We start from the raw sequence: 22,069 nt of genomic DNA, 5'->3' as shown, positions 1-22,069 counted from the left end.
TTAGAACTAAAAATGATTAATATTAATAGGGGTGCCCAAACTTTTTCATAGGACTGTATATATATAACAATATATGGTATTGCTGTAATCATACAGATCCACACAATACAAGTGGCACATCATTTTGGTTGCACAGTGAAGTCCGTAAGAAAGTTGCGCAAATGCAGTTTTCTCTAATTCCACTCCATTCTGTATTTTTTCCAGCTTTCACCCCATGGAATATTAATTTGTACCTTTACGAAGTGCAATTTAAAAAAATCTGTGAATGGGTCATCAGTATGAAATCTCCATTTGGGGACGGAAGGGCTGGTTTCTTCCAAAAGCAGTTCGACATTGACACTTGTTCACAAGTAGTTTCCAGTATTGCAGCTCATTCCCATGGAGAGGTATTCCGCTATTTCTGGAAGTAGGCTGCTATATTTTTCTAGTCTTTGACAGTCCCTTATAATAAGCCACTTTGGGGCAGATTTAATATGACACATTTTGAACTTAGTTTGAGATCAAAATTTTCAGACTCACCTGACAAGTGGGTGTGGCTTTGCTGGAGAGAAGTGTGACTTCATGATCAATAGGTGTGACTTACATTTGACAAAACACACTAAACTGCACCAAAGTAAGCCAAGTAATAAGTGGTGTACATTAAAACTATACATCATTCAGCATCATTCACTATAATAACTCTGACACATCTTCATACTACCCTGTTTCCCCGAAAATAAGTCATGCCCCGAAAGTAAGACATCCCTCAATAATAATAATCTTTCTGCACAAAAATTCTATGGCTGACGCCGCTGCGATACGTTGTATCCACTGTTCCTGCTGCTGTAGGATGAGCTGGGAGATGCCCGCTGTGCATACACTAAGCATCGTATGCGGCGGGGGTCCACTCTCCCATCTCATTCCACAGCAGTTCAGAGTTCAGGCGCTGGTGTGAACCCAGCGTCATCAGCTGTGTCATGTGACTATTACTCTGACCCTCCAACTCATACAATAATAAATATCTTATTTTTGGACAGGAAAAAGTTATTATCATTTGTATGAAACTAAAATCAAGGCTCTGATGGGACTAATTAGAGAAACTAATTTCCTACATGAGAAACTATGCCACTTGAAGAGTCAGGGTTCTGGTTACATGGCACAGCTGTGGGCTAGGAGGGAGTGGATATGGCACCAGGAAGAAGATTATCTGCAATCCATTTGACATCATGTATCTTTCTAATAGGCCAGAGAATTAATATTTTTTGAGTGTGTTGTTTTAACTTTTGATAATTGAAGATTTATTTGCTCCTTGAACCCTTTACATGTTTACCTGGAATCAGCTGGTACTGTACTGTATGCCTTTGACTTCATAGTACTGACATGGGTGGCTGACACTTTTCCATTGCAGTCAACAGCGGACGGGTGTAAATTTATATACATACAGATAACAATGACCAGGACAAGTGTACCGGATGATGGATCTCGAGTGGTGAAATCTATTGACACTACATTGACATTTTTGGTTAACAGCAGAGAATTTATTAGCAATTTTAAGTTTAAAGATTTTAAGACAATTCTTGAACTTCTGTTATTTTGAGTAGATCTTTTACATTCAGGATTATACGACCCTCTAGATACAGTACAGGTGACAATATCTCACATTAGATACTACAGAATACACAATTATTAGTTCTATTATTACTCTCACTCGGCAGTCTTATAGCTAATATAGCTTCAGTAAATGCTTAGCATATGATATTCCTTAGAATTTTTTTAAGCATGGACTTGCATAGAAGAACCTCCACCTCTCCTTTATAAGTGCCCATTCCACATCTGGCTGTAACTCCTGTTGCATATCCAGCAGTTACAGTGCCACTCTGTGACCCCTTCTCTAATGTAAGTGAATGGAGTCACATTATGACCTAGAAGATTATGTGACATGACTTCTAGTCTCAAAGAAAAGTAAGCAGTGTTCGATTTAATTTTTTTTGTGGCTTCAAGTCGCAGTTGCAGTGTGTCTCCATTCACTTATACTGGTGAAGGAATAACAGGGAGACATGGCGTTGTTTGGGCGTGCGTATGCCAAAGTCACCATGTAACCCTAGTGTGTAACAATTTCTCTAAATGGAATCTGTCAGGTCTATATGGGACAGTGAACCATCTATGGGTCTTATTGACCGGCAGTTTAGTGTCCAAAACAGTTTTCCGTGACCGGACACCAAAGTAATACACCGTGGCTTCAATGCCCATGTGCTTGACCTCAGGTGTTGGAAGTTCCAGAGATGAAGCCAATGAGACTCATTGGACTCATTTCTAGATAGGTATAAAAGTGCTTTGTTTTTTTTGGGGGGGGAGGGGGGTTACATTGCGGCCACATTGTTAGCATAGGGCTATTTGGGATATAGGAACATCAGCCCCAATAAAATGAAATAAATAAAAAAATAAAAAAAAACTTCCTGAGTTCAGATCTCTTGTGAAGTCTTTCAATGTTTGGATGTGAGAGCAGGCTTCCATTCTGTCATGTAGAGGGATGACCTCCCCCCCCCCCCCATCCCATTTATGGCGTCCATATGGCCTGAAAAGTCAAATGGACAGGATTGTCATCTATTTACAATACTTCACCTAAAAAGCCAGCTCATGAAGAAATTGAAAATGCTCCTAAAGTATTAAATATAAATGAACAATATAAACTGGTGAATTGCAAATGATCATGACAATATCCACTAAAAGACCCCGATTTCACCTTTATATAAACCGTTTACATGACACCCTGTCCAGCACAAGCTGACAAATATTCCTCAGCATCACATGACTCAGTGGCAGGAAGGTAACGTGTCCATGTTCAGGAATCTGACGTGCATTTTGGTTTCAATATCAATCCCCTCCCAGATCTACAAAGAAAAAATGAAGAATTGAGAATTCAGATATCAACTGGAACACATACAAGAATTACCCTGTCTCCCCAAAAATAAGTCATCCCCCGATAGTAAGACATAGCAGAGGTTTTGTTGAATTGCCTAATATAAGGCACCCCCCAAAAGTAAGAAATTCCCCAATACGGTAATCTTTCTGTGCAAAGATTGTATGAAGAAAAACACTGCAGCCAGCTAAACACTGCGCAATGTTCCGTGTGCACATGTATGCCGGCTGCTGACGCCGCTGCGATACGTTGTATCCACTGTTCCTGCTGCTGTAGGATGTGCTGGGAGAGGCCCACTGTACATACACTAAGCATCGTATGCGGCAGGGGTCCAATCTCCCAGCTCATCCCATAGCAGCAGGGACAGTGAATACAATATACGGTATCACAGCAGAGGCAGCAGCCAGCTTTCCTGTACACACGGAGCACCGCACACAGCGTTCAGCCAGCTGCAATGTTTTTCTTCATACAGTCTTTACGCAGCAAGCACATCTCAGCGTAGCGCAGTGGTGGCAACAGCATACAAAAATAAAATAAGACATCCTCTGAAAATAAGACATAGCATGTCTTTAGGACCAAAATTTAATATAAGACACTGTCTTATTTTCGGGGAAACACAGTATGAGCTATATATTAGGCCCAGTTCACATCTGAATTCGGGTTTCATTTTGGAAAGTCCACTTGGGGACCCCCCGAATGGAAACCTAATCTACATAAAAAAGCGGTTACCTCAGGAAACCCACGAACCCCATAGACTATAATGGGGTCCGAGTGCTTTGCACTCGGTTTCCGAAGGAACAAATGCGGAGAAAAAAGTGGATATGAACCAGGCCTGAGAAAGGTGTCAACCAATAGCAGACACACAACAAACACATTATATTGTGGCAACCCAAAACCAAGTGTTTATGCTGCAGGTTTTCAGTTTCCTCCTATCTGGCATACCGTACACTCTCTAGAAGAGTATTTTTATTGCAATTTTAAGTGGTTGTACCGCAGAAATGAAACCCATAAAAAGTATAACACCTTTTTTCTATTTGCTACTGAACACCAATATGAATATACAGTCCTATGAAAAAGTTTGGGCACCCCTATTAATCTTAAACATTTTTAGTTCTAAATATTTTGGTGTTTGCAACAGCCATTTCAGTTTGATATATCTAATAACTGATGGACACAGTAATATTTCAGGATTGAAATGAGGTTTATTGTACTAACAGAAAATGCGCAATATGCATTAAACCAAAATTTGACCGGTGCAAAAATATGGGCACCTCAACAGAAAAGTGACATTAATATTTAGTACATCCTCCTTTTGCAAAGATAACAGCCTCTAGTCGCTTCCTGTAGCTTTTAATCAGTTCCTGGATCCTGGATGAAGGGATTTTGGACCATTTCTTTCTACAAAACAATTCAAGTTCAGTTAAGTTTGATGGTCGCCGAACATGGACAGCCCGCTCTCAAATGATCTGAAAACAAAGATTGTTCAACATAGTTGTTCAGGGGAAGGATACAAAATGTTGTCTCAGAGATTTAACCTGTCAGTTTCCACTGTGAGGAACATAGTAAGGAAATGGAAGACCACAGGGACAGTTCTTGTTAAGCCCAGAAGTGGCAGGCCAAGAAAAATATCAGAAAGGCAGAGAAGAAGAATGGTGAGAACAGTCAAGGACAATCCACAGACCACCTCCAAAGAGCTGCAGCATCATCTTGCTGCAGATGGTGTCACTGTGCATCGGTCAACTATACAGCGCACTTTGCACAAATAGAAGCTGTATGGGAGAGTGATGAGAAAGAAGCCGTTTCTGCACGTACGCCACAAATAGAGTTGCCTGAGGTATGAAAAAGCACATTTGGACAAGGCAGCTTCATTTTGGAAACAAAAATTGAGTTGTTTGGTTATAAAAAAAGGCGTTATGCATGGCGTCCAAAAAGAAACAGCATTCCAAGAAAAACACATGCTACCCACTGTAAAATTTGGTGGAGGTTCCATCATGCTTTGGGGCTGTGTGGCCAATGCCGGCATCGGGAATCTTGTTAAAGTTGAGGGTCGCATGGATTCCACTCAGTATCAGCAGATTCTTGAGAATAATGTTCAAGAATCAGTGACGAAGTTGAAGTTACGCCGGGGATGGATATTTCAGCAAGACAATGATCCAAAACACCGCTCCAAATCCTCAGGCATTCATGCAGAGGAACAATTACAATGTTCTGGAATGGCCATCCCAGTCCCCAGACCTGAATATCATTGAACATCTGTGGGATGATTTGAAGCGGGCTGTCCATGCTCGGCCACCATCAAACTTAACTGAACTTGAATTGTTTGTCCAAAATACCTTTATCCAGGATCCAGGAACTGATTAAAAGCTACAGGAAGCGACTAGAGGCTGTTACCTTTGCAAAAGGAGGATGTACTAAATATTGTCACTTTTCTGTTGAGGTGCCCATACTTTTGCACCGGTCAAATTTTGGTTTAATGCATATTGCGCATTTTCTGTTAGTACAATAAACCTCATTTCAATCCTGAAATATTACTGTGTCCATCAGTTATTAGATACCGTATTTTACGGACTATAAGGCGCACTGGACTATAAGCCGCATTGCCCATGAGCGCCTTATAGTCCGTCTCGGTTCATATATAAGACGCACCGGACTATAAGCCGCAGTCCGGTGCGCATTATATCTTATTGAAAGCGGCGGCAGGCAGACTTTGCCAGCGGCCGCTTAACCCCCCGCGTGCCAGCCGCTTCTATTGGAAGCGCTCGGCAGGCGAGGAGGGGCTCTATCAGCAAAATCATGCTGATAGAGCCCAACCGTAAACGTTAGGTTAAACTACTACACACACACACACCCCCCCCCCCCCCCCCGTTACAGCAGGGCTGCCGGACACTTCCTATTCATTTCTATGGGAGCCGGCATGCGAGCGCTCCCTATAGAAATGAATGGAAAAAAGCAGTCCATTCATTTCTATGGGGAGCGCTCGCATGCCTGCTCCCATAGAAATGAATAGGAAGTGTCAGGCAGCCCTGCTGTGACACCGCCGTCCTGAAAGAGAACGTGAAACTTACCGAGCGGTGCAGGGTGGGCGGGCATTCAGGCCTCCTCTTCCTCCGATGTTCCGTCCTCCTCCGGCGCTCGCAAGCTGATAATGGCCAGGGCACATGCGCAGTAGAAGCATTATGCGCATGCGCCCCGGCCATTATCAGCGAGCGCCGGAGGAGAAGGACGGAACATCGGAGGCAGAGGAGGCCAGAATGCCCGCCCGCCCGCCCTGCACCGTTGGGTAAGTTTCACGTTCTCTTTCAGGACGGCGGTGTCACAGCAGGGCTGCCGGACACTTCCTATTCATTTCTATGGGAGCAGGCATGCGAGCGCTCCCCATAGAAATGAATGGACTGCTTTTTTCCATTCATTTCTATAGGGAGCGCTCGCATGCCGGCTCCCATAGAAATGAATAGGAAGTGTCCGGCAGCCCTGCTGTAACGCCGGCGTGTACGGCTGTGATACACGCCGGCGTTCGGTAGTGTGAATGCACCCTTACGGTGCCTTTTATGTATGTATGGAAGCGGCACGCAGTCTTTGCCGCCGCTTCCATCCATATATAAGCCGCACCGGACTATAAGCCGCACTTACGATTTCTGAGGAAATCGTAGGTTTTTATGTGCGGCTTATAGTCCGGAAAATACGGTATATCAAACTGAAATGGCTGTTGCAAATACCAAAATATTTAGAACTAAAAATGATTAAGATTAATAGGGGTGCCCAAACTTTTTCATAGGACTGTATGTATTCTAGTGTGGATATCATGATCTATCTCTGAATGGGTGTAGTGTCTTAATCAGTATGTGTAAGCAGGCCAGCCCTTAGTACATAGGCCCACCCTGCAAGAATAGCAAGTACTGTAGCCTGATAGCAATATCACATACGGTATATACAATACCATTTCATTGTCTGCCACTCAGAGGAATTTTTCAGTGTGGCCAGGTTATCTTATCATATATGTGATATCCCAGTCTGATAACCTGTCCATAATAAATCAAGGCTGAGTTTCTGACAAGTCAAAACCATAGAAAGTTTCTACATTCATGGTTGTATCCATTGCCAACTGATCAAGACAATAGACATCACCAATGGGGGGATTAAAAATCCTTAAAGCTCTGAAAATTTTTTAATTATTTATATTATCAAAAATATTTTACTTTTCATTGTCTACAAATGTAAATATTGTTATGTACCAGGAAAAACCCCTTTACCCATTGAAGAGGCTCTATCATTGGGGATAGGCATTTTAAACTAAGGATAAGTCAGAAAGGCTACTCTACTCCTACATTGGGTTCAGTCCTGAAGAAAGCTGTTGTTTTTTAAATAAATCACTTTTTATATCTATGCAAATGATGATCAGGGGGCGTTCCCCCTGTGCTCTGAACACAACTTCGTCATGTCTTAAATGCCGCCTCCTGGGCTGTTGCATTACGCTCCCTGAGCAGTCCTGGTCCTCCTTTTTGTTGCTTAAGCTTATTATAAGCTTCGTTGCTTATCTTCTGTGGGATCAAAATCCTGTGCATGTGCTGTACACGAGCGAAGTATGCTCATGTACGAATAGAATAAAGATGGCCGCCAAGCATGGCCACTTCCAGATTAAGGTTTATTCTATTCCTATACAAGCGAATTGCACTCTTGTACAGCGCATGCACAGGATTTTGATCCCACAGAAGATAGTGTCGCTGCTTATGCAACAAAGAGGAGGACCAGAACAGCTCAAGGGAGTGATGTAACAGCCCAGGAGGCAGCATTTAAAGGGATCCTACCATTCAAACTCATTTTTTTTCTCACTAACAAGTTGGAATAGCCTTAAGAAAGGCTATTCTTCTCCTACCTTTCGATGTCTTCTCTGCGCCGCCATTCGCTTGAAATCCCTTTTTTTTGTTGGTATGCAAATGACTTCTCTCATAGCACTGGAGGTGGGCCCAAGCGCTCAAACAGCACTGGGGTGTCCCCAATGCTGCGAGAGAACTCTCCAGCGCCACCTTCATCTTCTTCAGCAACGGCTTCTTCACACATGTGGGCCTTGGGCAGAGCCGACTTGCGCATGAGTTGAATTTTGACCCCCTGCACGCCATAAGAAGACGTGTGAAGAGGACGTTCCTGAAGAAGATCGAGGCGGCGCTGGAGATTTCTCTCACAGTATTTTGGATGCCCCCTGTTCTGTTTGAGTGCTGGGGCCCGCCCCCAATGCTGCGACAGAACTCATTTGCATACCAACAAAAAACGGGATTTCAAGCGAACAGCGGTGCAGAGAATACATCGAAAGGTAGGAGAAGAATCATTTTTCTTAATGCTATTCCAATGTGTTAGTGAGAAAAAAAAAGGAGTTTGAATGATAGGATCCCTTTAAGTCATGACAAAGCTGTGTTTGGAGCACAGAGGGAACTCTCCATGTGCTCTCTGAACATCATTTGTACAGATGGAAAAATTGATTTATTTAAAAAACTGAGGCATTCAGGACTGAACCAAAGGTAGGAGTCAACTTTCTAAAGGATATTCTGATGTGTCCTTAGCTTAAAATACATATCCCCAATGATAGATTCCCTTTAAATACTTAGGACAGTATATACATTCAGTCCTTTGATTCAGACAATTACATTTTAAGACCAAATAAGTGCAATGATTACATCTAATGTTATATGTAAGCAAATAGAGTTATCACAGAAAGTGGGCGATAGTGAGTCTATAGATCCTATAAGCACAGAGCATTTACCTTCTACTCTCAGGATGCAGTTACAGTAGATCTGTCATGTTTGATATTTTTGTTTTGACCAATTTTACAGATTTGGTATGTAGGATTTACAGAGATATTCATTCTGTAAATTTAGTCAAATCTAGTTTCACATAATGCAAGTTCATCGGCTCTCATGTTACAATGGCCTAAGGATGCAATAAGTTTTTAGAAATCTTTTGTCTTTTTTGGTCCACTATACCTTGGAACTAGACTCATCTAGTGTTGAGCGAATAGTATTCGTTAAATATCTCGCCGGCATAGGAATGCGTGTAATCGGCCGAGCCTCAAGGGGTTAAAGGCATTGAATCTTTGAAGCATTTAACCCCTTGGTGTTTGGCCGATTACACGCATTCCTATGCTGGCGAGGTATTCGACGAATACTATTCGCTCAACACTAGACTCAACATACAATCCTTAGCTGGAGGTTCCACCAAATTAGTATGGCCATTTCACTAGTAAAATCCCTGTGAAGTGAATGCAATGACTGAGCGCTAGCGCCTCTCTGCTTTATAGTACAGTACTACATGTTCTGCACATCTTTTTACATGTGCCAGGAAGAGTTGTTCCTTTAGACACCATGTAAGAGCAGGTCCATGTTATTTTCCAGGTGCAGTATATATAATTTTTAGGATCCTGGAAAAGTTTCTGTCACTGTCATAGAACGTGATTTACAGCTTCTAGCAGCAGTTTCTGACTTTTATGTACAATAATTTTCTATATCTATATTTTGCAGTCTTCGGAACCAATTACTAGTTTCCAATAGAGGACCCAAGTCACAATGGTTTCAACTTATAATAGTCCAAGGACCAATTAATATTGTAACTCATGGAACTAGTGTATTGTAGCATTCTAACAAAATCTTTAGCATGCCATATCTAGCAACACAACCACTAAGTGGCCACAAATAGAGGAACAGAGTACCACGTTTTATTTTGCAACTGGACATATTACGCCACTTGTCTCATCAAATGTACAACCTATAGGATGGGAAAGGAGGGATACATCTTTATATAGTAGCTAATCATATACGATGAGATATGGAGAATACGATGTGCCTTTTGTAAATCTACCTCCTCAACTTCCTTGATCCACTGGGTTCACAAGATCCTATTAATATTATAAATGTGAAAGTTTGTGGGTTTGTGAGTTTGGATGTTCGGATGTTTGTTCCTCAATCACGCAAAACCCGCTCGACCGATTTAGCTGAAATTTTCCACAAACATAGTTAATACACCCGATTGCGCAATAGGCTACTTTTTGTCACAATAGCGCACATACGTTTGTGCCAGGACCCCCACAAAACCCAAACTCACACCACCATCTCTGCAATCTCACACACTTTGGACCATAGCAAGCCACAAAATTCATATTGCCCTCTACAGCCTCGCCCCTAACCCCACACAATCACATATACATAGACTTTACCACTTTGCCCCTCACTTTACCGATACTCCAGGAGGCTCTCTTTAACGCCCCGGAGCAGCCATATTTGCCGACCCCCACCGCTCTGACAATCCGCGACACCGCCCACCCATGTCAATACCCCTAGGCGGTCTAATAAATGCAAAAAAAAAGTTTAAAAAAGTTAAAAAAAAAAATACAAACAAATAAAAAGGATTAAAAATTCAAATCACCCCCCTTTCCCTAGAACACATATAAAAATAGTTAAAAACTGTGAAACACATACATGTTAGGTATCGCCGCGTCCGAAATTGCCCGCTCTACAAAGCTATACAAATATTTTTCCTGTTCGGTAAACGCCGTAGCCGGAAAAATGGTCAAAAGTGCCAAACCGCCGTTTTTTCACTGTTTTGATTCTGATAAAAATTTGAATAAAAAGTGATCAAAGCAATAACATTTCCCGAAAATGGTAGAACTACAAAGTACACCTGGTCCCTCAAAAAAGACGCCCTATACATCCCCGTACACGCACGTATAAAAAAGTTACGGCTGTCGGAATATGGCGACTTTTCAAAAAAAAAATTTTTAACACAGTTTTGGATTTTTTTTAAGGGGTCAAAATGTAAATAAAACTATATAAATTTGGTATCCCCCGCATCATAACGAAACACAGAATACAGGGGACATGTCATTTTGGTTGCACAGTGAACGCCGTAAAACCAAAGCCCGTAAGAAAGTCGCAGAAATGCATTTTTTCTTCAAATCCACCCCATTCTGAATTTTTTCCCTGCTTCCCAGTAAAATATATAGAATAAATAATGGTGGCATCATGAAGAAAAATTTGTCCCGCAAAAACTAAGACCTCATATGGCTCTGGGAGCGGAGAAATAAAAAAGTTATGGGGTTTAGAAGGAGGGGAGTCAAAAACGAAAAACGAAAATCCAAAAATGCCATCGGCGGGAAAGGGTTAACTTCAAATACTTCTGTCCCAAAGTCACTATGTAAAGTTTCTCACAACACCGTATATATAGCAGCTCAAATACAAATTACCTTCAACATAAAAGTCTCACGTACTCTCTGAATCAAAAACGAGATACAAAGTTACATTTCATATCCCATCCCTTATACACACTACGAAAACCTTACCCGCGCCTGTATATACCCACTTCTACAATCACCGCAGACGAAGTCGCGGGTACCAGCTAGTAGACAATAACATGACAATAGAGAAAACATACTGTATCACTCCATTAAAGACAGCATTGCTTCATTTTCTCATGAAGGTCTTGTAATCTCTTCCAAAACTCACTTTGTCATTGCATTCTGCCAATTGCATTGTTTTTTTTTTTTTAATTTCCATCTTTCCTATTCCTTTCCATTATAAATGTTGATCAGTTTTAGTTTGTTGTTTCTTATTTATTATTTTATTGATTATTATGTTTTATATTCTATAAAAGATTTAAAAAATTGAAAAATAAAGAATTTAAAAAAGTTATAGATGAAGAGCAAGAAGTATGTGGCAGATAGCTTATCTTGTGATGTACGGGAACATCTGGATTGGTTGGAAAATGAAACATGAGAAATGTAATGCTCCTTGAGAGTAGAAACTGTCTACAAAGCAGCGCTCTTTTGGAAGCATCTGCTGACACATAACATAAGCATACAAGGCCAGCTTTTCAGAGGCTCATTCCTTCTAAACAGTGCCTTTCTTCACAGCAATAAAATATAATCACAGGGTTTTCATACGCTTCCCTTTCCACCACTCAAAGAACTTGAACCAGTGAATTTCTGCGGAACTGATGACAAGAATGAAAAATCTAATGACAAAGTTACCTTCAAAAAGTCCTCAAAGGTGATTCCTTCATATATTTGGTCGGGTTCCTGTTAAAGGGAGAAATAAAATAGCTTGAGTATAGAAACACATACAAGACGTGATTCGTGATTGGCAGTGTGACCTATATCTCCTAGGGTTTTTTATCTGTCTTTGTCAGTTTTTCTGTAGCACTCCTTTGCTGCTGACCTTAAGCTATGTAGCCAAACATTGTACTTGCGGTCTCTGCTCCCTGACTGCACTGTAGAGAGTTGGATTCTTTTCTTCTGAAGACCTGGCCATAAACATTTTCTATTGTAAGCACCCAGTCGTTATGACGTTGTAAGGATGTGAAAGTTAGCCTCCTTAGTTTAGCAACATAACCTATAGATGGCCATCCCCGCCGGTCCCGCGGGGAGCGCCATCTTCCTGTGGACTCGACTCCAAAACTGCTGACTCTCTGCGCAGTTAGTGATGATGCTGGTGCTCCCCGCGGGTCCGGACCGGCGGCAGCTGAAGGCGGAGAGCAAGGAGCAGCTGCAACTGAACCATCACCAGCCTGGAGCTGCCGCAGGAGCATCCCGCTGCACTCCCCGTGGACCTTCTGGCTGGAGTGCAACCTACACCGTGCAAACAATACAGTGTCTGGAGTGTATATAACAATATCCCCCCTGCGCTTGACTCGAGTATAAGCCGAGGGGGACTTTTTCAGCACAAAAACTGTGCTGAAAAACTCGGCTTATACTCGAGTATATACAGTACATAGGACTAACGCAAGTACAATAAACTCAAAGCCTACAATCTGTAAGGGAAGGTAGACAGAGACAACAAGTGAGAATATATTACTTATATGGTGGCATATTGGCATCAGGGTTAATGAGTGTTGTATACTAATCCAAAGAAGTGGATCTTTAGGTTGGACTGAGAGAGTCAGTCTAGTGCATTGTGGTACCAGTTCCATAACATGTGGATGCACATCAGAGATCATGGAGGTGGTTGTTTGAACAGGGGAATTAGAGAGAAAAAGAAGGTCTTGTGCTGACTGGAGATTATGTGTAGTGAGATAATGGGAGATTAGGTCCGATGTAGGAAACATGTGTGACTTTATATGACATAGCTAATATTTTCAATTCAATTCAATGGGCAATGGATGACTGTGACTTTTATCTGGACGTGCTACACATGTGGACAAAATTGTTGGTACCTCTCACTTAATGAAAGAAAACCCCACAATGGTCCCAGAAATAACTTGAATCTGATATAAGTAATAATAAAAATTCTATGAACAAATGAAAGTCAGACATTGCTTTTCGCTTCAACATAATTTTTTGGGGAATTTTTATTTATTATGACTTTGGTTAGATTTAAGTTATTTATGTGACCATTTTTTTTTATTAACCCCTTAACGACCGGCCCATAGGGAATCTACGTCAGCACTGACAGGTCCTTCCTGACTGCCCTATAGGAAAACTACGTCGGGCAGTCAGGGAAGGATTCCCTGTCAGTTCCGACGTAACTGGAGCGGATCTTAGCTGAATCTTACAGCTAAGACCCTGCTCCATAACCCCCCATCTGAGGGGTCTCCGATGGGGGGGTTTTAACCCCTTCAGTTCCGTGATCAAACATGATCACGGAACTGAAGCGGTTCCGTGATGGTGCCGGCGGTATCGGCACCCCCCGCGGCGAGATCGGAGGGTGCCGATATACAAAACATGCAGTCTGGGGTCTGGCCAGTGACCCCAGACTGCCTGAGCCCCCCGTTACCTGGTTGATCCTGCCCACGTTGTCAGGAAGCCAAGCGATGCGTCTACATCGCTTGGCTTCCTGTTACAGACTGGAGACAGGTGCAGCCTGTGTCTCCTGTGTCTCCAGCCTGTAACACTGATTCAGCAATGAAATCATTGCTGAATCAAGTGTCCTAAGAGGGACACATAAAAAAGTGAAATAAAAAGTGAAAAATAAATAAATAAAGCTTTTGAAAAAAATGAATAAAGTTATAAAGCCCCAAAAGTCTCCTTTTTTCTATAGAAAATGAGTTATGTAAAAAAAAAACTAAAAATTAATAAAAACAATACATATTTGGTATCGCCGCATCCGTAACGATCTGTACAATAAAACTGAAATAATATTTAATGTATACGGTAAACGTCGAGGGAAAAAAACGGAAAAAACCCGCCGGAAGTAGTGATTTTTCACCATCTCACCTTAGAAAATATGCTATAAAAAGTGATCAAAAAGTCATATACACCCCACAATAGTACCAATAAAAAGCGCAGGTTGTCCCGCAAAAAATAAGCCCCCAACCAACACTGTCCACGTAAAAATAAAAATGTTACGCCTCTCAGAAGGTGGCGATGCAAAAATCACTGATTTATGTCCCCAAATGTGTTTTTGTTCTGCAGAATTAGTATCGCATAAAAAAATACTATAAATGAGGTATCGCCGTAACCGTACCGACCCGCAGAATAAAGGCTACATGTTACTTATACTGTACGCTGCATGGCGCAAAATTTAAAAGGGAAAACTCAATGCCAGAATTGATTTTATTTTTTTAAATCCAGCAAAAAAGAGTTAATAAAATGTACTCAATAGATTGTAAGCACCCAAAAATGGTGTCATTACAAAATACACCTCATCCCGCAAACAACAAGCCCTTATATGGCCACGTCACCAGAAAAATTAAGAAAATATAGCATCTAGTAATGTGAAGACAAAAACCCGCAAAAATCGCCAAATCATTAGAATACAACTGGCTGCGGCAGGTAGGGAATATATAAGCTGTGCGAGCGAATATCAGGGGACACTCCATATTTACACCTTATGAGGGAACGGACACCAGAAATGACCCCCAAAGTGACCCCCAGAGTGACTCCCCCAATCATAGGAGCTACTGGGACATAGTAGGGAATTTGGTGTTTGCAATGTTCTTCGCACAGCTTATATATTCCCTCTTCGCCATCCGCTGTGCAGTCACGTCTGGGATACTAATACTCACTACACCCCCTGATAAATTCTTTGAGGGGTGCAGTTTTCAAAATGGGGTAACTCCTTTGGGGAATCCACTTTTCTGGTACTTTACAGGCTCTACAAACATGACATGGCGTCCAGATACCAAACATCTGAATCTGTACTCCAAAAGCCGCATCGCGCTCCTTCCCTTCTGCTCCCTGCTGTGGGCCCAAACTGCAGTTTATGCCACATGTATGACACATGTATGACACTGGTGTACCCGGGATAATGGACGTAATGTCATATGTGAGTATTAACTGATATTAGGGCACAGCTGGACACAGAAGGGAAGAAGGGTTATTGGGTTTTTGGAGCACAGACGGTTTGGTTTTTGGATGCCATGACACTTTTGTAGAGCTGAAACGCCAGTAATGTGGAATCCCCTGATATGAGACCTTATTTTGGAAACTACACCTCTGAAGGATTTATCCAGGGGTACAGAGAGCATTTTTAACCCCCATGTGTTACTATAACTTATTATCCATAAATGAATACGAAGCTGATTGTGAGAAGTGAAAATACCAATTTTTCCAGGAATCCGTCATTTCAGTGCATAATATGTGGTGCCCGCCTTGTATCAGAGATGAACGCTCTAAAAGCCGTTGTGCCCGGGATACCCACTTAACAATTTTTGGAGTGTGTATCTTTGCTGACATAAGTTGGGCACAACATATCAGATACTGAAATGGCGAATCTCTGGAAAAATTTCATTTTTAACTTCTCATTGTCAGTTGCAATTTCATTTCTGGAAACTAAATAAATGCAACCCTCAAGGGTTAAAAGCGCTCGCTACACCACTTGATAAATCCCATCAGTGGGCTAGTGTCCAAAATGGGGTGACATGTCTGCAGATTCCACTTTATTGGCAATTCAGGGTCTTTGCAAAAGTGATGTCCAAAAACCAAACTGTGCGCCAAAAAACAAAATAGCGCTCCTTCCCTTCTGTGCCCGGCTGTGCCCAAACAGCCGATTCTACCCACATATGGCATTAAGTCCGTTATCCGGGGTACACCAGTGTCATACATGTGGGCATACACCGCCATTTGGGTACACAGCAGGGTGCAGATGTGAAGGAGCGCTATGTGCTTTTGGAGTGCAGATTTACATTGTTGGTGTTTGGACACCATGTCATATTTGCCGAGACCCTAAAATTGCCCCTACAAAATGGGGTCACTTCTTAGGGAATTCCAGTTTACTGGAACCTCCAGGGCTCTGCAAAAACATCATGGCGCCCAGAGGGTCCCTCTAAATCTGTACCCCAAAAGCTAAAAAGCACAGTGCTCCTTCCCTTCTGAGCCCTGCTGTGTTCCCAAGCAGCAGTTTACACCCACATATATAATTTTTTGACCCTCGGGATGGCCCACTTAATAGTTTTAGGAGTGCTGGTCTCTGACAACACAAAGTGGGTGCAACGTATTGGGCACCGAAATGGCAGATTTCTTTCAAAATTTCAATTTTCATTTTGTACATTAATTTTTGGGAAGCATTTTTAGTAGAAAAATATTCCTTCAGCACAAGAGGTCTATAGTAAAACTTGACTTTTATTGGAAAAATATAAAAAATAGGTACCAGACATAGGAAAAAAGATGTAGAAAAACTTACATGGTCAATTCCAAGTATGCATGTATGGTTGAAGACAGACAAGCTTGTCCATACATGCATACTTGGAATTGACCATGTAAGTTTTTCTACATCTTTTTTCCTATGTCTGGTACCTATTTTTTATATTTTTCCAATAAAAGTCAAGTTTTACTATAGACCTCTTGTGCTGAAGGAATATTTTTCTACTGGGTTCTTGCATTGTTCCACCCCAGCCGGGGGTGTATTTTTTCGTGCACTCTTGGTCTAGCTGATTCTCTTTAAGATTTATGGTGAGCTGTGGACTGTGTTTTTTCTTAAGCATTTTTAGGCTCAGAGTGATAATACACCTTGATACATTCTTTGATGGGTGTAGTTTTTAAAATGGGGTCACATTTGAGGGGTTTCCATTGTATTGGTACTTTAGGGGTTCAGCAAATGTGACATGGCACCTGAAAACTATTCCAGGAAAATCTGCCCTCCAAAACCCAAATAACGCTCTTTCCATTCGGAGCCCCACCATGTCCCCATACAGCAGATTATGGCCACATATGGGGTATTGCCGTGTTCAGGAGAAATTGTGTAACAAACTGAGGGGGGCTTTTTCTCATTTAACCCCTTGTGAAAATGAAAACTTTGGGGATAAAGGGACATTTTAGTAATTTTTAACCTACACATCCCAAGGTTAGTAAAATCTGTGAAAAGGTTATAGGGTCAAAATACTCACTATACTCCTCAATGAATACCTTAAGGGGTCTAGTTTATAAAATGGGGTCATTTATGGGGGGTTTCAATTGTTTTGGTAACGTAAATCTTGTTTGAATGTGCAATGGGCCTAAAATATCTGCAAGCAAAATTTGAGTCTTGAAATCCAGTTGGTGATCCCATCTTTTTGGGCCCTACCGTGCGTCCGTACATAGGATTAAGGCCACAAAGTGTACATTTTTGAACACGGGAGAAATGGGGCCATCTATTTTGGGGTGTTTTCCTTTATTTTCATGCCTTGTGTGCAAAAAAACTGCCTTTAAAATGACTCTTTTGTGTAAAGAATATGACAATTTTTTGTTTGACACAAATTCTTTTAAAACCTATGGGGTCAAAATACTCACTATACCCCTCAATGAATACCTCAAGGGGTCTAGTTTATAAAATGGTGTCATTTATGGGGGGTTTCAATTGTTTAGGTAACTCAAATCTTGCTTGAATGCGCAATGGACCTGAAACATTTGGAAGCAAAAATTGTGTCTTGAAATCCAGTTGGTGCTCCCTTCTTTTTGGGCCCTACCGGGCGTCCGTACATAGAATTAAGGCCACAAAGTGTACATTTTTGAACACAGGAGAAATGGAGTCATCTATTTTGGAGTGTTTTTTCTTCATTTTCATGTGTTATGTGCAAAAAAACTGCCTATAAAATGACACTTTTGTGTAACAAAATGACATTTTTTTGTTTGACGCAAATTTTCTAAAAACATATGGGGTCAAAGTACTCACTTTACCCCTCAATGAATACCTTAAGGGGTCTAGTTTATAGAATGGTGTCATTTATGGGGGTTTTCAATTGCTTTGGTAACTCAAATCTTGTTCAAATGAGCAATGGGCCTAAAATATCTGCAAGCAAAATTTGTGCTTTGAAATCCATTTGGCCTTCCCTACCTCTTAGGCCCTACTGTACGTGCATATATAGGACTAAGGACACAAAGTGTACATTTTTTAACACGGGAGAAGTGGGGTGATATATTTTGGGGTGTGTTTCTTCTTTTTGATGTGTTGTGTGCAAAAAAACTGGTTTTAAAATGACACATATTTGAAGAAAATGAAAATGTAATTTTTTTCATCATTTGTAATAATTCTTGCAAAACAATATTTGTTTGATCAAAATGCTCACTATACCCCTCAAAGAATACCTGAAGGGGTCTAGTTTTACAAATTGAGTCATTTAATGGGAGGTTCTGTCATTATGTCACCAATTCCTGTCTGCAAACATAGCTTGGTACAGGAAAAAATCACAAACTCAAAATTTCCAAAATTTGCTTATAAACTTGATAAACTTCTAAATTGTCTAAATTACTCAAATATGCTAAAATTATTTCAAATATGCTTGAAACACAAAAGGAACATTTGGAAATATATAACTAGTAACTTTTTTGCCCTGTATTATTGTGCATATGTGAGATATCGCAGCTGAAAATGGAAAACATTGTAAAAATTTAAAAATTTTCAGCATTTGCGAGTTTTTTAAAAAATTTACACAAGTTATATCAGTCTAATTTTACCTTCTCAGTAAAGTAAAACATGTCACGAAAAAACAATATCAGAATCGCTTGGATGCGCTATACTGTTACAGAATTATTCACTGATAAAGTCACACAGGGCAAATTTCCAAAATTTGGCTTGGTCATTAAGGTCTAAAATAGGCTGGTCACTAAGGGGTTAAATGAGGGGTACCAACAATTTTGTCCACATGTCTATGTCACAAAAGACCAGAGGCCTAGTCTGTAAGTATGGTAGGAAGCATTGCCTATGAGAACAAAAGTGATGCCCTTTGACTGTAGAGTGTAAACTCTAGGTTACATTCATCTTGTTATCTGCAAGATAGTAAAGTTTATGTTCCAGTAATAAAACAATGATGACCTAACAAGGGATGTTTTTTTACTATAATGTTATTGATGAGCTGTGAACCTGTCATAACCGAAATGGACTTCAGATCAATGCCTATAAGCCTATGATGGCACAAGGTAGTGAGTATTTTGAGATTTATACATTGTTCACACCTAGGTGAGTCCATGTGTGTCACTGTACACCACCATAAGCCGTTGTATTCTTTCCTAGAATAAGGTATGAGTTGCCGGTCGCCACAATTTTCTTTTATTACAAATTTATAAAGACTTGACAAAGCAATTACTTTTATACCATTTCCTATATTTATAGATGTCTCCGCCATATGGTTTTATACTTATAAATAGTTGTACTAGGGCATATTTAGTCGTAAAATTGATGAATAGGGTGTTTCTGAAAGTTAAGGTAGTCAAATGAATCCTGAGTCTTTCGGGTTAAACGGTAGGACTTCTCCGAAAACACATGATGGTGTAGACTCAGACATTAAGCTCCATCTGCCCGTCCATTCACATGTATAATTGGCAATAAATGTCATTGCTAATTTGTGTGAGGGACTGGTGCTAGGCTGTGGGAGATGATGGAAACTGCACATCTATTTCTTATCAAAATAACCTCAAAATCCCTTTGGCGCTTAACAGAATGTTCCTGTGAAATACACAGCCAGTCTTTTTCTATGTACTTCACATATTGCAGGCCCCCCCCTGCGTAAACTATATTTCCATGCTTCCTATATCTATCAGCTTTACTGCTGCTGAAATATACTGCACTAAAATGAAAAATATGTCCTTCCAATCTTCCACATTTACCATTTGTCATAATATTGCAATTTACTTTGCCAATATGTCAATCGCTGAAATAGCGTTCCAGCTTGACTACATGCCCAAAACTGATATACTCTAAACTTATCAAATACTGAAAAGGGTTGAATCCCCAAAAAACTCGAGCCTATGAGAAAACATGGAGTTGGAAAGAGTTATATTTTGCGTCTTGAAATATAGAATACTTTGGCCTCGATTGAAAATATCCAACCACATTGTGCCTATAATTCCTTCGTAGACCTAGATGTCTCCATAGTTCCAGACTACAAGCAAATCGTTGACAGATTCTGCAATTATACTTTAGTTTTGTTTATCCGCAACACTTTTTAAGAGTGTATGGATGGAAGGAGAAACAGATGACTGCAAGATCGTCCAGCTTAGGGCCGGTTCACACATGGTGATGTGTTCTGTCCGTAAGGAGTCCGCATGAGGTCCCTCCCGGACGGAATACAAGTGCAACTGCAAGCGCTTTGGAGTTCAAGCGCACGGGCCCCATATACTATAATGTGTTCCGTGGGCTTGCCGCGCACTGCCCGCACGAACGATTCGTGCGGGCAGTGCACGGCAAGCCCACGGAACCCATTATAGTTTATGGGGCCTGTGCGCTTGAACTGCACAGCGCTTGCAGTTGCGCTTATGTTCCGTTCGTAGGGGTCCTCATGCGGACCCTTACGGATGGAGCACATCAGCATGTGTGAACCGGGCATTACTTAGAATTTGCAGGGTTCCATGTTTTTACATTTAAAACCAAATATACTTTAGCCATTATCACCTAGGGATCACCTAAGGAATGTGTATCCAACAAACAAGCAGAAGTACCCCAAAATCCAGCAACCAGGAGAGACTCCAATGAGTTGAATTAAATAATACAATTTTGCAGCAATTTTTTTCTATAAGGAATGTGTAGCCTGTGTGATGCAACACTAGTCACTGCTGATAGGGGGCACTAATGACCAGGGCACCAACGTTTCACATTCTCAATCCCGCACTTAATGCCAGAAATTTTGGAATTATAGCTTAAGGGAATGGCACTATATTCCTTTTTTCATTGATAGTATTATTTGGGTAGTATATAATTGTGTCATTTGAGCTCTATGTGGAAGTCTATAAGGAAATGGCGTATACACCAACCAATTTGACATCTGGCCCACTTAAGGATTTTACTTGGGAAAGGCTATTGCAATGGGCTTCAGTTCATTATGTATTACTTGTTTTTTGGCTACAATTTTTATATACACTATCTAAAGCTATTATTAGTATTACGCTTTCACAGTAGCAAAACCATTACATTTAATTGTCTGATTCTCTGAAACCTGAAAAAACGTCCTTGACAGATATTCCTGCTTGTCAGAAATCTCATGGCTATTGTCAATTTAACATAGAAAAAATATGATCTCTGGTTTGACCTTTTATTGCAAATGTTCAGGCTGCAAAACAGTGTTTTACTTGTTATTGGTATTATTAGTAGGGGAAATATATTCATATATATACAGTCCTATGAAAAAGTTTGGGCACCCCTATTAATCTTAATCATTTTTAGTTCTAAATATTTTGGTATTTGCAACAGCCATTTCAGTTTGATATATCTAATAACTGATGGACACAGTAATATTTCAGGATTGAAATGAGGTTTATTGTACTAACAGAAAATGCGCAATATGCATTAAACCAAAATTTGACCGGTGCAAAAGTATGGGCACCTCAACAGAAAAGTGACATTAATATTTAGTACATCCTCCTTTTGCAAAGATAACAGCCTCTAGTCGCTTCCTGTAGCTTTTAATCAGTTCCTGGATCCTGGATAAAGGTATTTTGGACAAACAATTCAAGTTCAGTTAAGTTAGATGGTCGCCGAGCATGGACAGCCCGCTTCAAATCATCCCACAGATGTTCAATGATATTCAGGTCTGGGGACTGGGATGGCCATTCCAGAACATTGTAATTGTTCCTCTGCATGAATGCCTGAGGATTTGGAGCGGTGTTTTGGATCATTGTCTTGCTGAAATATCCATCCCCGGCGTAACTTCAACTTCGTCACTGATTCTTGAACATTATTCTCAAGAATCTGCTGATACTGAGTGGAATCCATGCGACCCTCAACTTTAACAAGATTCCCAATGCCGGCATTGGCCACACAGCCCCAAAGCATGATGGAACCTCCA

The 22,069-nt window shown here is 40.8% G+C and overlaps 1 protein-coding gene across 2 annotated transcripts in view; it reads right to left on the bottom strand.

The window, feature by feature from the left end:
- Positions 1-2,566: 2,566 nt before the first annotated feature.
- The window catches only part of TESC (tescalcin), a 67,575-nt gene continuing 48,072 nt past the window's right edge, over positions 2,567-22,069 (bottom strand). For both annotated transcript variants that reach the window (XM_075262455.1, XM_075262456.1), the window contains 2 exons: positions 11,910-11,957; positions 2,567-2,870 (listed from right to left, as the gene is read on the bottom strand). In XM_075262455.1, the coding sequence (XP_075118556.1) occupies positions 2,793-2,870; positions 11,910-11,957 (126 nt within the window). In that variant the 3' untranslated portion in view covers positions 2,567-2,792. The remainder of the gene's footprint in view (positions 2,871-11,909; positions 11,958-22,069) is intronic.

The sequence above is a fragment of the Leptodactylus fuscus genome, chromosome 1 (genome assembly GCF_031893055.1).
Source record: "Leptodactylus fuscus isolate aLepFus1 chromosome 1, aLepFus1.hap2, whole genome shotgun sequence".
Classification (NCBI taxonomy): Eukaryota; Metazoa; Chordata; class Amphibia; order Anura; family Leptodactylidae; genus Leptodactylus; species Leptodactylus fuscus.
This window is presented reverse-complemented; position numbering and strand designations above follow the sequence as displayed.